Below are 15,057 nucleotides of genomic sequence, written 5' to 3' on the forward strand. Positions count from 1 at the left end.
CCTGTCCTGACCCCAGCTTGTGGAAACGTTGCCCTAAGGAATGCTGGGGTCACGGCCGGGGGTTGAAGCTAGCACGTGAGAGTGCCAGCCCCTATGGGAGGCTTTCTCACTTGGATCCAAGGTGACCACTTGCAAGCCTTCCTCTGAGTGGCTGGTGTGAGTCCACGCGGGAGAGCTGACCAAGCCCACGCAGCTCCACGTCACAGACTTGCAGTTTGTGACGTCAGGCCAAGCTGCCCATATCAAGAGCGCCGGCTTGGGGCCTCTCGGCATTTCTGTGCTTCCCAGCCACTAGCCACTGCCTCCGCCATGGCTGAGCCGGGCTCGGGCTCTCCCTCGCCTGCTGAGGGACCCCTGGTCTGCCAGGACCCTGAGAAGGCGTCCTCACCCGACAGGAAACAGAGGAAACCCAGGCCTCGCCACCGCCGCCGCCGCCTGGGCACCAGCCAGCAGCCGACCTTCGCCATCTATTTCCCGAAGCTTCTGAAGGAAATTCACGCAGGCCTCAGCCTGTCCAAGGAGGCCAAGGCCGTCCTGGACTGCTTCGTGAGAGATCTGTTTGAGCGCATCGCTGATGAGGCCGCCAGCCTGGTCCGCAACAAGAGGGGCTCCACCCTGACCTATACAGACATCCAAAGTGGGATGCGCCTCGTGCTGCCCACTCAGCTCTACACCTACGCAGACAGCCAGGCCAACAAGGCCCTCGTTAAGTTCATCTCCAGCAAGTGAGCCGCCTCAGGTCGCCTGTCCCTGCCCACCCGATGGCCACCCTCTCAGCGGGAAAGACCTGCAGCGCTGCACAGGGGGACTCTCCCAGGGCTTGGGACAGACCGTGCCTGGCACACTTGGTGGACAGTCTTCACGGACTTACCTCATCAATTCTACTAGATTCTCTATGATGGGTACCATCTCCTCCAAGGAGAATGGGGAGAACCTGTATGCATTGTGCACTTATTAAACGCCTTATTCAATGCTCATTTCTGTCAAGTATGTTCTTCTAAGACAGCTCCTTGTCCCAAAGCCAGTCATTGCTTCCATGCGTTTCATACTCTGCTTAGTCAGTGGTACACAGGTGAAATCATGGACAGCTTTATTGCATATAAATTAAGTTTATTGCGTACTACAATTAGGTTTCCTGCGGTATGGCTCTGTAGCCTAGTGGCTAACATCCTGGCTTTGCACGCGCCTGGATCCAATATGCGTGCCGGTTGTATCCCTAGTGGTCCTGTTTTCCATGCACCTCCCTGCCTGTGGCCTGGGAGCAGTCGAGGATGGCCCAAAGCCTTGGGACCCTGTACCCACACAGAAGAACCGGAGGACGCTCCTGGCTGCTGGCTTCAGATTCCCGTGTCTCTGGCCATTGTGACCACTTGGAGAGTGAACCAATGGACACAAGCTATTGCTTTCTGTCTCTCTTCCTCTCTGTAATTAAAAGAAATCATCAGCAAAACATTAAGAACTTGGCATAGATCACACATGTCTAATTAATTCAATTTCCCCAACACATCTTTTCCCTGAATTCACTTGATTATGTCAATGAAGATTCAGGAATGATACAGCATTCCTCAATAACAGGTTTGAGAATCCGTTTAGGCTCCAGGACCTTGTAGTCTGTAATTTCTTCTGCAAGTTCTGTGGATTGATCAGTCTACTCCTTATAAATAGCCATCTTTTGGTTTTATGAAACACACATTTCATGACTTGCAATCCCTGTGTGTGTGTGTGTGTGTGTGTGTGTGTGTGTGTGTGTGTGTGTGTGATGGAGAGAGACAGAGAGAGAGATGTAGCACCAGGCAGGAAAGGCAGGTAGAAGGTGCAGAAATGGGGAGAGAAAGGTCGAGAGAGGGACAGAGTGAGGTCCACCGATTCACTGGCCAACTGGCAGCAGTGATCAGACCTGAAGCAAACTGAAGCCAGGTGCTTTGTCTTGGTCTTCCATATGGGTGCAGCAGCACAAGTGCTTCGCCATCCCCTGATGCCTTCCCAGGACATTAGCAGGGAGTTGGCTCAGAATCAGAGCAAGTGGCATTTCAAAGGGTGCCTGTATTCATTGCCAGTATGAACTCGCAGGTGATAGTTTTCCCTGCTATATCGCAATACCAGACCAGCTTTACATCTGTAAAGCCTAGATTGGGGGCCAGGCTGTGAAAAGCATGTCGAAGACATGCCCAACATGCATGCTGGTGCCTCTAGGAACACAGGTTGGAATCCCAGCTTTTCCAAGAATTCCCAAGCGTTTTCCTGTACATGCATTGGAACAGGCAGCAAAAGATGAGAGCCCAATCAGAGCAGAGCAGAGCAGGGCAGAATGGACCTCTAGACTTCTGGCTTTGTCCTGGCTTAGTCCCAGATCCTTTGCCTTGCCACAGCGACACCTGTTGCAGTTGCAGCTTCCCTCTTTCCCATGCAGCTCTCTGCTAATGAGCATGCCATAGAATTCAGCAGAAGGCTATTGGCCAAGCCCTGGAGGTCATGCTGCCCAGGGACAAGACCAGCATGATGTGCTTGTTTCCATGCTTCAGCTTGTCCCAGCCACACTCATTGTTGGGGAGTGATCCAGAAGACGAAAGCTCTACTCCCTTAGTCTCCCACTTTCTCTGCTACCACAGATATCCCCTACAGGAAACAAATCTTTGAACAGAGGCAGACACAGACACCGGGAGAAAGAAACAGCTCATCTGCTCTTTCTTTCCCCAAAAGTCCCCAAATATCTCTTGTTGGATGTCCCTGTGGCCAGGTCCAGGAGCTCATCCAGGTCTGGTCTCCCAGGGCTGTGGCAGAGGCCCTAGTGTTTTCACTGTCAGCTAGTGCTTCTCATAGTGTGTAGTGCCAAGGAAGTGGAAACTGGGAAGGGAGACCGGACTGCAACCCAGGTTCTCCTATGTGGGTGTAGCTGTCCTAAGTAATACACATGCTGCTGCAACCACTTTATATCCCACAGTATTGTCTTGCAAAATGCATTTCATACATGTATCAGCGAGTTGGAGGGAGAGGATGAGCCCCTCCCATCAGCAAGTTCACTTCTACAAGCTCACAATACTCACTTTCTGTCATGAGAAATTCAGGACACGAGTTAAATAGTTACAGAATTTGAAAAGCAGTGAGCAAGCCAACTTTTGATCCCAGAATATCAGAATATCAATCTGCAACTTCCAACTCTGGCAATGCATATTGGAGCCAGACTTCCACTCCCTGCTACACCTGTTCTGATCCAACTCTCTTCTAATGTGCCTGGGATGCCAGAAGACTAGCCAGATTTCTGGGAACCTCCCACTCTTATGGCAGTTGGAGATTCTGGAGCCAGGTTTCGAAATGGGGCGAACCAACATTTGTTTCCATTTACCTGGAGCAAGTAGCATTCGCTCTTCTCTCTCTCTTTCTTTCTTTCTTTTTGGCTCTCGTGAGCTTTTTGTATCTCAACATTCCAACCTTATTCCCTCCTTCCTCTCCCTGCTCTTCTCTTTGGACAGATATTGTAGTTAAGAAAATTAGTTCTTCAGAAACAGAATGTCAAATCAGAGGGATTTAGAAATCTCTTCTCTGTGCTTTTTCTTCCAAATTTTGAGGACGACTGGTCCTCTAAAGCCTGAAGAAACACCTGGGCAAATTACTTCTGCGCACCCAGATCTGTGGCAGATTCCCTAGGATCTTAAAGAGCACCCTTGGCCACCCGTAGTGCATACTGTTAGGAATCAGGTGTTGGTATCAGAACCTGGTCTGGAATATAGGCCTTGCAACATGGAATGTGTGCATGCCAAGAAATGTCCTGTCTGCTGCAAGTAATGTGCACCTCCCAGCCTTACTTCTTTTGTGCCGAATATTGTTGGAAGTTGGGGGAAGATTTGCAGACACAAGGAAGCATCAAGAGAGAGGTCGTCCATCAGCTGGCTCATTTCTAGAATGTTTGCAATGCCCATAGCTGAGTAAATTCAAAGCCATTAGCCAGCAGCGTCCTCTGAGTCTGTAATATGGTTGGACGTGCCCATGATTTTGAGGGAGCCTCCACTGCTTTCTCAAGCCATAAGCAGGGATATAGATTGGAATTGGCATAGCCGGACAGGATCCTGTGCCAATATGGGATACTTGTGCTTTCCAGTGGAGGATTATCCAGCTGAGCAATTGTGATGGCCAATTTTATCATTTCAAAATAAATGTGATTTATCTAAGAGCAGATAAAGGGAGAAAACCAGGGAAAGAAAGAGTAGTAAATGAAGCATGTCATAGTGGTGGGTTCAGCCCCTACTGCCTATAGAAACAAATGCTGTTCTCAAAAAAAAAAAAAAAAAAGAAAAGAAAAGAAAAGTGGAATTTCCAAACATGTATAAAGAAAAGACTGTTTTTGAAAGACTTATTGACAGAGAGAACGAGGGAGAGAATTTTTTTCCTCCTGCTGGTTCTCACCCCAAGGGCCAGAGCGGATGCATCTGTGCCAAGCCAAAGTCAGGACCTAATTCCTGGTCTCCCATATAGATGCAGAGTCCCAAGGTCTTGGGCCATGCTCTACTGATTTCTCAGGCCACAAGCAGGGAGCTGGAAGAGAAGTGGAGCAGCCAAGACATCAACCCGCACCTCTATGTGATCCTTGAACTGGCAACGCAAGGCTTGAGCAATGAGCCTTCCTGCCAGGCTCTCAGAGAAGTAATTTCAAAGAGCAGAGATGGTGTCAATATTGTCGCCAAATAGTTCCCTGGCAATTGAAGCTCTAGGATTCCACACTGGAGACATAGGCCATTCCCTGCTGCTCTTGTTCTAATCTTGTTCCCTTCTAATGTGCCTGAAAAGATACCAGGAAATTGCCAATGTCCTTGAACACCTTCCCAGCACACGGGGAGCCAGGATGCAGCTGTGGCCAAAACAAGGAATCTCTGTATGTTTCTCTCCTGCTCTTTCAACTAATTTCTTTTCCAAATCCTAAAAAGAGAGACAGAGGTAGACAGATGGACTAAAATCTCTTTGTTGTTGGGCGCAGCCAGTGATAGCCAGCACCCATGGACATTGGGCAAATGAAATGTTGCTGTGTCCCCTACCCTCTGTCCTCAAGGTGGGTCCTAACAGCAATGGAATTCCATCCTCAACCACTCCCACCAAGCCCACCATGTCCTAATTTAGCCAGGATATTGAATGCAGATAAGTCCAATTAGTCTAGGTGCCCAGTTCCTGTTCCTACCCATCCCAACAAGCACTAATCTACACCTTAGCAAACAACACTTAGTTATTCACTTCTGCCCGCCTATGACTCACCTATCAAATGAGAAGACACTGTGTTGCATTGTTGTGTAGCCACTCCCCTCACAAGCCCCTTTAAAAGGCCCATGAATCGGGGGCTCTCTCTTTCTTTCTTGACAGGTCGTGCCGTCACTCTTGCACCTCGACTCTTGGCTGGCCCAGGACAGCTGATATCCCGAGCATGGTCCTTGTTTCCTACTTAGATTGGATAATGGATATAGTATTGTTGTTTCTGGTTTGTGTAGTCTCAGGAGTTCCAGGAGAGGTGAGGCCTAGCAGGAGTGGAATGTGGGCAGAGAAGCCAGGTGAATGTCTGCAGCTTTGCCAGTGTGTCCAGGTAACTCATTGCATGTCTCTTCGGGTAACTTATATCCTTGGGGAAGCTGGGACATAGCTCTTCAGCTTACTGGATGGACTTAAGGATAATGGCCATTTGTTCCACTTTGGATGATGTTTGGTTGGATTATGAGTGGTTGCATTGCAACATGGACTCGTGCGTTGCTCTTTCTAGTATACTCTCTAGTCAGCAAGCTTGGTTAATAAAGACTCCTGAATAAAACTTAGACATGTCTGGCGTGAACTCTGTGGTATCCCGCAAAACTCCTTTTCAACTTCTGCTCCAAATTTCTGGGGCCTTTTGTGCTAGTAGACCTGAGATGGCATCAGGAGTGACATGCAGGTCTCCCAGGTGGGTCCCTGGGAAAGGACTGATCTTGCCATTCAGCAGCATGCTATGTTTTATATGGGAGGGACTCTGGAAAGGCCAGCCATATCTGCTTCAGGCCAAAAAGCAGGCCTGGTGTCTCCTGAATCACCACCTGCATCCCTGCCTGCATCCCGCCTCCCCCACCCCACGCCCCAGTTGTTCAGTTCACATGTGACTGGACAGGTATTCTGCCCAGAGACAGAACAGCCAATCACAGGGGGCGCTGCTGAGCAGCTCCTAGCCTTAGATGGAAAGGCTCCTAATGGGTGAGCAGATTGATCAGAACCATTAAGCTCACACCAGTGCAGGAGCACTTGGAAATGGCTTCTCCAACATCTCACTCTGAATGCTCAACTTCTCCCTCAGCTATCGGCGACTGCCTAGATTGCGTTGTACCCAGACAAATGCAACACTGCTGGGGGAAAAGTAGCCCAAGGCTCCGGGCATTCTGGCCTTGGGTGATGCCAAGTTTGTGTGAACTCTACCAGTGTGCCAGCACACTTGCCTGGTTCATACTGTTCATCAAAGTAAGCAGGGAAGCTGTGTAATGGCGGGCCTGGACAAGAAACCCCGCCTGCAGGCAGAGGGTGGGTGTTCATGTTGGAGTGGGTGGCCACTCATGGTATATTTCACAGGGAAGGGTTTGTGTGTTTGGCCTTTGAAGAACAGGCCAGTGCATTCGCAGGTTTGCAGTGGGACTTAGATGAACTAATCCAGAGACAGGAAACTAAAGGCACATCCGGATCAGCTCTTGGAAGCTGCCCATGGTGAGGAATTGGTTGGGGCCAAATGATATCACCCAGCCTTCACCCAACACAGTGGTCGTCTCTGCCAAATGTATGCTCAAGAGCCCTTGTGTGATTCCCAGCAAGTCAAATTCTTTGGGTGGTGATAGCCACCTATGTTGTTTTACTGAAGTATGACAGACAGAGGGAGAGCACATGCGCACTAGCCCTGTCCTGACCCCAGCTTGTGGAAACGTTGCCCTAAGGAATGCTGGGGTCACGGCCGGGGGTTGAAGCTAGCACGTGAGAGTGCCAGCCCCTATGGGAGGCTTTCTCACTTGGATCCAAGGTGACCACTTGCAAGCCTTCCTCTGAGTGGCTGGTGTGAGTCCACGCGGGAGAGCTGACCAAGCCCACGCAGCTCCACGTCACAGACTTGCAGTTTGTGACGTCAGGCCAAGCTGCCCATATCAAGAGCGCCGGCTTGGGGCCTCTCGGCATTTCTGTGCTTCCCAGCCACTAGCCACTGCCTCCGCCATGGCTGAGCCGGGCTCGGGCTCTCCCTCGCCTGCTGAGGGACCCCTGGTCTGCCAGGACCCTGAGAAGGCGTCCTCACCCGACAGGAAACAGAGGAAACCCAGGCCTCGCCACCGCCGCCGCCGCCGCCGCCTGGGCACCAGCCAGCAGCCGACCTTCGCCATCTATTTCCCGAAGCTTCTGAAGGAAATTCACGCAGGCCTCAGCCTGTCCAAGGAGGCCAAGGCCGTCCTGGACTGCTTCGTGAGAGATCTGTTTGAGCGCATCGCTGATGAGGCCGCCAGCCTGGTCCGCAACAAGAGGGGCTCCACCCTGACCTATACAGACATCCAAAGTGGGATGCGCCTCGTGCTGCCCACTCAGCTCTACACCTACGCAGACAGCCAGGCCAACAAGGCCCTCGTTAAGTTCATCTCCAGCAAGTGAGCCGCCTCGGGCCGCCTGTCCCTGCCCACCCGATGGCCACCCTCTCAGCGGGAAAGACCTGCAGCGCTGCACAGGGGGACTCTCCCAGGGCTTGGGACAGACCGTGCCTGGCACACTTGGTGGACAGTCTTCACGGACTTACCTCATCAATTCTACTAGATTCTCTATGATGGGTACCATCTCCTCCAAGGAGAATGGGGAGAACCTGTATGCATTGTGCACTTATTAAACGCCTTATTCAATGCTCATTTCTGTCAAGTATGTTCTTCTAAGACAGCTCCTTGTCCCAAAGCCAGTCATTGCTTCCATGCGTTTCATACTCTGCTTAGTCAGTGGTACATAGGTGAAATCATGGACAGCTTTATTGCATATAAATTAAGTTTATTGCGTACTACAATTAGGTTTCCTGGGGTATGGCGCTGCAGCCTAGTGGCTAACATCCTGGCCTTGCACGCGCCAGGATCCAATATGCATGCCGGTTGTATCCCTAGTGGTCCTGTTCTCCATGCACCTCCCTGCCTGTGGCCTGGGAGCAGTCGAGGACGGCCCGAAGCCTTGGGACCTTGTACCCACACAGAAGAACCGGGGATGCTCCTGGATGCTGGCTTCAGATTCCCATGTCTCTGGCCATTGTGACCACTTGGAGAGTGAATCAATGCACACAAGATATTGCTTTCTGTCTCTCTTCCTCTCTGTAATTAAAAGAAATCATCAGCAAAAATTTACGAACTTGGCATAGATCACACATGTCTAATTAATTCAATTTCCCCAACATATCTTTTCCCTGAATTCACTTGATTATGTCAATGAAGATTCAGGAATGATACAGCATTCCTCAATAACAGGTTTGAGAATCCGTTTAGGTTCCAGGACCTTGTAGTCTGTAATTTCTTCTGCAAGTTCTGTGGATTGATCAGTCTATTCCTTATAAATAGCCATCTTTTGGTTTTATGAAACACACATTTCATGACTTGCAATCCCTGTGTGTGTGGTGTGTGTGTGTGTGTGTGTGTGTGTGTGTGTTTGTTTGTTTAGGATGGAGAGAGGCAGAGAGAGAGATGTAGCAACAGGCAGGTAAGGCAAGTAGAAGGTGCAGAAATGGGGAGAGAAAGGTCGAGAGAGGGACAGAATGAGGTCCACCGATTCACTGGCCAACTGGCAGCAGTGATCAGACCTGAAGCAAACTGAAGCCAGGTGCTTTGTCTTGGTCTTCCATATGGGTGCAGCAGCCCAAGTGCTTAGCCATCCCCTGATGCCTTCCCAGGACATTAGCAGGGATTCGGCTCAGAATCAGAGCAAGTGGCATTTCAAAGGGTGCCTGTATTCATTGCCAGTATGAACTCGCAGGTGATAGTTTTCCCTGCTATATCGCAATACCAGACCAGCTTTACATCTGTAAAGCCTAGATTGGGGGCCAGGCTGTGGAAAAGCATGTCGAAGACATGCCCAACACGCATGCTGGTGCCTCTAGGAACACAGGTTGGAATCCCAGCTCTTCCAAGAATTCCCAAGCGTTTTCCTGTACATGCATTGGAACAGGCAGCAAAAGATGAGAGCCCAATCAGAGCGGAGCAGAGCAGGGCAGAATGGACCTCTAGACTTCTGGCTTTGTCCTGGCTTAGTCCCAGATCCTTTGCCTTGCCACAGCGACACCTGTTGCAGTTGCAGCTTCCCTCTTTCTCATGCAGCTCTCTGCTAATGAGCATGCCATAGAATTCAGCAGAAGGCTATTGGCCAAGCCTGGAGGTCATGCTGCCCAAGGCCAAGACCAGCATGATGTGCTTGTTTCCATGCTTCAGCTTGTCCCAGCCACACTCATTGTTGGGGAGTGATCCAGAAGACGAAAGCTCTACTCCCTTAGTCTCCCACTTTCTCTGCTACCACAGATATCCCCTACAGGAAACAAATCTTTGAACAGAGGCAGACACAGACACCGGGAGAAAGAAACAGCTCATCTGCTCTTTCTTTCCCCAAAAGTCCCCAAATATCTCTTGTTGGATGTCCCTGTGGCCAGGTCCAGGAGCTCATCCAGGTCTGGTCTCCCAGGGCTGTGGCAGAGGCCCTAGTGTTTTCACTGTCAGCTAGTGCTTCTCATAGTGTTTACTGCCCAGGAAGTGGAAACTGGGAAGGGAGACCGGACTGCAACCCAGGTTCTCCTATGTGGGTGTAGCTGTCCTAAGTAATACACATGCTGCTGCAACCACTTTATATCCCACAGTATTGTCTTGCAAAATGCATTTCATACATGTATCAGCGAGTTGGAGGGAGAGGATGAGCCCCTCCCATCAGCAAGTTCACTTCTACAAGCTCACAATACTCACTTTCTGTCATGAGAAATTCAGGACACAAGTTAAATAGTTACAGAATTTGAAAAGCAGTGAGCAAGCCAACTTTTGATCCCAGAATATCAGAATATCAATCTGCAACTTCCAACTCTGGCAATGCATATTGGAGCCAGACTTCCACTCCCTGCTACACCTGTTCTGATCCAACTCTCTTCTAATGTGCCTGGGATGCCAGAAGACTAGCCAGATTTCTGGGAACCTCCCACTCTTATGGCAGTTGGAGATTCTGGAGCCAGGTTTCGAAATGGGGCGAACCAACATTTGTTTCCATTTACCTGGAGCAAGTAGCATTCGCTCTTCTCTCTCTCTCTCTTTCTTTCTTTTTGGCTCTCATGAGCTTTTTGTATCTCAACATCCCAACCTTATTCCCTCCTTCCTCTCCCTGCTCTTCTCTTTGGACAGATATTGTAGTTAAGAAAATTAGTTCTTCAGAAACAGAATGTCAAATCAGAGGGATTTAGATATCTCTTCTCTGTGCTTTTCCTTCCATGTTTTGAGGACGACTGGTCCTCTAAAGCCTGAAGAAACACCTGGGCAAATTACTTCTGCGCACGCAGATCTGTGGCAGATTCCCTAGGATCTTAAAGAGCACCCTTGGCCACCCGTAGTGCATACTGTTAGGAATCAGGTGTTGGTATCAGAACCTGGTCTGGAACATAGGCCTTGCAACATGGAATGTGTGCATGCCAAGAAATGTCCTGTCTGCTGCAAGTAATGTGCACCTCCCAGCCTTACTTCTTTTGTGCCGAATATTGTTGGAAGTTGGGGGAAGATTTGCAGACACAAGGAAGCATCAAGAGAGAGGTCGTCCATCAGCTGGCTCATTTCTAGAATGTTTGCAATGCCCATAGCTGAGTAAATTCAAAGCCATTAGCCAGCAGCGTCCTCTGAGTCTGTAATATGGTTGGACGTGCCCATGATTTTGAGGGAGCCTCCACTGCTTTCTCAAGCCATAAGCAGGGATATAGATTGGAATTGGCATAGCCGGACAGGATCCTGTGCCAATATGGGATACTTGTGCTTTCCAGTGGAGGATTATCCAGCTGAGCAATTGTGATGGCCAATTTTATCATTTCAAAATAAATGTGATTTATCTAAGAGCAGATAAAGGGAGAAAACCAGGGAAAGAAAGAGTAGTAAATGAAGCATGTCATAGTGGTGGGTTCAGCCCCTACTGCCTATAGAAACAAATGCTGTTCTCAAAAAAAAAAAAAAAGAAAAGAAAAGAAAAGTGGAATTTCCAAACATGTATAAAGAAAAGACTGTTTTTGAAAGACTTATTGACAGAGAGAACCAGGGAGAGAATTTTTTTCCTCCTGCTGGTTCTCACCCCAAGGGCCAGAGCGGATGCATCTGTGCCAAGCCAAAGTCAGGACCTAATTCCTGGTCTCCCATATAGATGCAGAGTCCCAAGGTCTTGGGCCATGCTCTACTGATTTCTCAGGCCACAAGCAGGGAGCTGGAAGAGAAGTGGAGCAGCCAAGACATCAACCCGCACCTCTATGTGATCCTTGAACTGGCAACGCAAGGCTTGAGCAATGAGCCTTCCTGCCAGGCTCTCAGAGAAGTAATTTCAAAGAGCAGAGATGGTGTCAATATTGTCGCCAAATAGTTCCCTGGCAATTGAAGCTCTAGGATTCCACACTGGAGACACAGGCCATTCCCTGCTGCTCTTGCTCTAATCTTGTTCCCTTCTAATGTGCCTGAAAAGATACCAGGAAATTGCCAATGTCCTTGAACACCTTCCCAGCACACGGGGAGCCAGGATGCAGCTGTGGCCAAAACAAGGAATCTCTGTATGTTTCTCTCCTGCTCTTTCAACTAATTTCTTTTCCAAATCCTAAAAAGAGAGACAGAGGTAGACAGATGGACTAAAATCTCTTTGTTGTTGGGCGCAGCCAGTGATAGCCAGCACCCATGGACATTGGGCAAATGAAATGTTGCTGTGTCCCCTACCCTCTGTCCTCAAGGTGGGTCCTAACAGCAATGGAATTCCATCCTCAACCACTCCCACCAAGCCCACCATGTCCTAATTTAGCCAGGATATTGAATGCAGATAAGTCCAATTAGTCTAGGCACCCAGTTCCAGTTCCTACCCATCCCAACAAGCACTAATCTACACCTTAGCCCAGAACACTTAGTTATTCACTTCTGCCCGCCTATGACTCACCTATCAAACGAGAAGAGACTGTATTGCATTGTTGTGTAGCCACTCCCCTCACAAGCCCCTTTAAAAGGCCCATGAATCGGGGGCTCTCTCTTTCTTTCTTGACAGGTCGTGCCGTCACTCTTGCACCTCGACTCTTGGCTGGCCCAGGACAGCTGATATCCCGAGCATGGTCCTTGTTTCCTACTTAGATTGGATAATGGATATAGTATTGTTGTTTCTGGTTTGTGTAGTCTCAGGAGTTCCAGGAGAGGTGAGGCCTAGCAGGAGTGGAATGTGGGCAGAGAAGCCAGGTGAATGTCTGCAGCTTTGCCAGTGTGTCCAGGTAACTCATTGCATGTCTCTTCGGGTAACTTATATCCTTGGGGAAACTGGGACATAGCTCTTCAGCTTACTGGATGGACTTAAGGATAATGGCCATTTGTTCCACTTTGGATGATGTTTGGTTGGATTATGAGTGGTTGCATTGCAACATGGACTCGTGCGTTGCTCTTTCTAGTATACTCTCTAGTCAGCAAGCTTGGTTAATAAAGACTCCTGAATAAAACTTAGACATGTCTGGCGTGAACTCTGTGGTATCCCGCAAAACTCCTTTTCAACTTCTGCTCCAAATTTCTGGGGCCTTTTGTGCTAGTAGACCTGAGATGGCATCAGGAGTGACATGCAGGTCTCCCAGGTGGGTCCCTGGGAAAGGACTGATCTTGCCATTCAGCAGCATGCTATGTTTTATATGGGAGGGACTCTGGAAAGGCCAGCCATATCTGCTTCAGGCCAAAAAGCAGGCCTGGTGTCTCCTGAATCACCACCTGCATCCCTGCCTGCATCCCGCCTCCCCCACCCCACGCCCCAGTTGTTCAGTTCACATGTGACTGGACAGGTATTCTGCCCAGAGACAGAACAGCCAATCACAGGGGGCGCTGCTGAGCAGCTCCTAGCCTTAGATGGAAAGGCTCCTAATGGGTGAGCAGATTGATCAGAACCATTAAGCTCACACCAGTGCAGGAGCACTTGGAAATGGCTTCTCCAACATCTCACTCTGAATGCTCAACTTCTCCCTCAGCTATCGGCGACTGCCTAGATTGCGTTGTACCCAGACAAATGCAACACTGCTGGGGGAAAAGTAGCCCAAGGCTCCGGGCATTCTGGCCTTGGGTGATGCCAAGTTTGTGTGAACTCTACCAGTGTGCCAGCACACTTGCCTGGTTCATACTGTTCATCAAAGTAAGCAGGGAAGCTGTGTAATGGCGGGCCTGGACAAGAAACCCCGCCTGCAGGCAGAGGGTGGGTGTTCATGTTGGAGTGGGTGGCCACTCATGGTATATTTCACAGGGAAGGGTTTGTGTGTTTGGCCTTTGAGGAACAGGCCAGTGCATTCGCAGGTTTGCAGTGGGACTTAGATGAACTAATCCAGAGACAGGAAACTAAAGGCACATCCGGATCAACTCTTGGAAGCTGCCCATGGTGAGGAATTGGTTGGGGCCAAATGATATCACCCAGCCTTCACCCAACACAGTGGTCGTCTCTGCCAAATGTATGCTCAAGAGCCCTTGTGTGATTCCCAGCAAGTCAAATTCTTTGGGTGGTGATAGCCACCTATGTTGTTTCCCTGAAGTATGACAGACAGAGGGAGAGCACATGCGCACTAGCCCTGTCCTGACCCCAGCTTGTGGAAACGTTGCCCTAAGGAATGCTGGGGTCACGGCCGGGGGTTGAAGCTAGCACGTGAGAGTGCCAGCCCCTATGGGAGGCTTTCTCACTTGGATCCAAGGTGACCACTTGCAAGCCTTCCTCTGAGTGGCTGGTGTGAGTCCACGCGGGAGAGCTGACCAAGCCCACGCAGCTCCACGTCACAGACTTGCAGTTTGTGACGTCAGGCCAAGCTGCCCATATCAAGAGCGCCGGCTTGGGGCCTCTCGGCATTTCTGTGCTTCCCAGCCACTAGCCACTGCCTCCGCCATGGCTGAGCCGGGCTCGGGCTCTCCCTCGCCTGCTGAGGGACCCCTGGTCTGCCAGGACCCTGAGAAGGCGTCCTCACCCGACAGGAAACAGAGGAAACCCAGGCCTCGCCACCGCCGCCGCCGCCGCCGCCTGGGCACCAGCCAGCAGCCGACCTTCGCCATCTATTTCCCGAAGCTTCTGAAGGAAATTCACGCAGGCCTCAGCCTGTCCAAGGAGGCCAAGGCCGTCCTGGACTGCTTCGTGAGAGATCTGTTTGAGCGCATCGCTGATGAGGCCGCCAGCCTGGTCCGCAACAAGAGGGGCTCCACCCTGACCTATACAGACATCCAAAGTGGGATGCGCCTCGTGCTGCCCACTCAGCTCTACACCTACGCAGACAGCCAGGCCAACAAGGCCCTCGTTAAGTTCATCTCCAGCAAGTGAGCCGCCTCGGGCCGCCTGTCCCTGCCCACCCGATGGCCACCCTCTCAGCGGGAAAGACCTGCAGCGCTGCACAGGGGGACTCTCCCAGGGCTTGGGACAGACCGTGCCTGGCACACTTGGTGGACAGTCTTCACGGACTTACCTCATCAATTCTACTAGATTCTCTATGATGGGTACCATCTCCTCCAAGGAGAATGGGGAGAACCTGTATGCATTGTGCACTTATTAAACGCCTTATTCAATGCTCATTTCTGTCAAGTATGTTCTTCTAAGACAGCTCCTTGTCCCAAAGCCAGTCATTGCTTCCATGCGTTTCATACTCTGCTTAGTCAGTGGTACATAGGTGAAATCATGGACAGCTTTATTGCATATAAATTAAGTTTATTGCGTACTACAATTAGGTTTCCTGGGGTATGGCACTGCAGCCTAGTGGCTAACATCCTGGCCTTGCACGCGCCAGGATCCAATATGCATGCCGGTTGTATCCCTAGTGGTCCTGTTCTCCATGCACCTCCCTGCCTGTGGCCTGGGAGCAGTCGAGGA

The 15,057-nt window shown here is 50.2% G+C and overlaps 2 protein-coding genes across 2 annotated transcripts; both read left to right on the plus strand.

Annotated features, from left to right (window-relative positions):
* Positions 1-309: 309 nt before the first annotated feature.
* LOC121169121 (histone H2B type 1-B-like) lies at positions 310-729 on the plus strand. The gene has a single exon (XM_040999578.1). It carries the CDS (start codon positions 310-312, stop codon positions 727-729), a length of 420 nt encoding a protein of 139 aa, XP_040855512.1.
* Positions 730-7,194: 6,465 nt separating this feature from the next.
* On the plus strand, positions 7,195-7,620 carry LOC121169122 (late histone H2B.L4-like). The gene has a single exon (XM_040999579.1). It carries the CDS (start codon positions 7,195-7,197, stop codon positions 7,618-7,620), a length of 426 nt encoding a protein of 141 aa, XP_040855513.1.
* The last annotated feature ends 7,437 nt before the right edge of the window (positions 7,621-15,057 follow it).

This window comes from Ochotona curzoniae, unplaced genomic scaffold (assembly GCF_017591425.1).
Source record: "Ochotona curzoniae isolate NIBS_2020 unplaced genomic scaffold, NIBS_Ocur_1.0 scaffold_1852, whole genome shotgun sequence".
Classification (NCBI taxonomy): Eukaryota; Metazoa; Chordata; class Mammalia; order Lagomorpha; family Ochotonidae; genus Ochotona; species Ochotona curzoniae.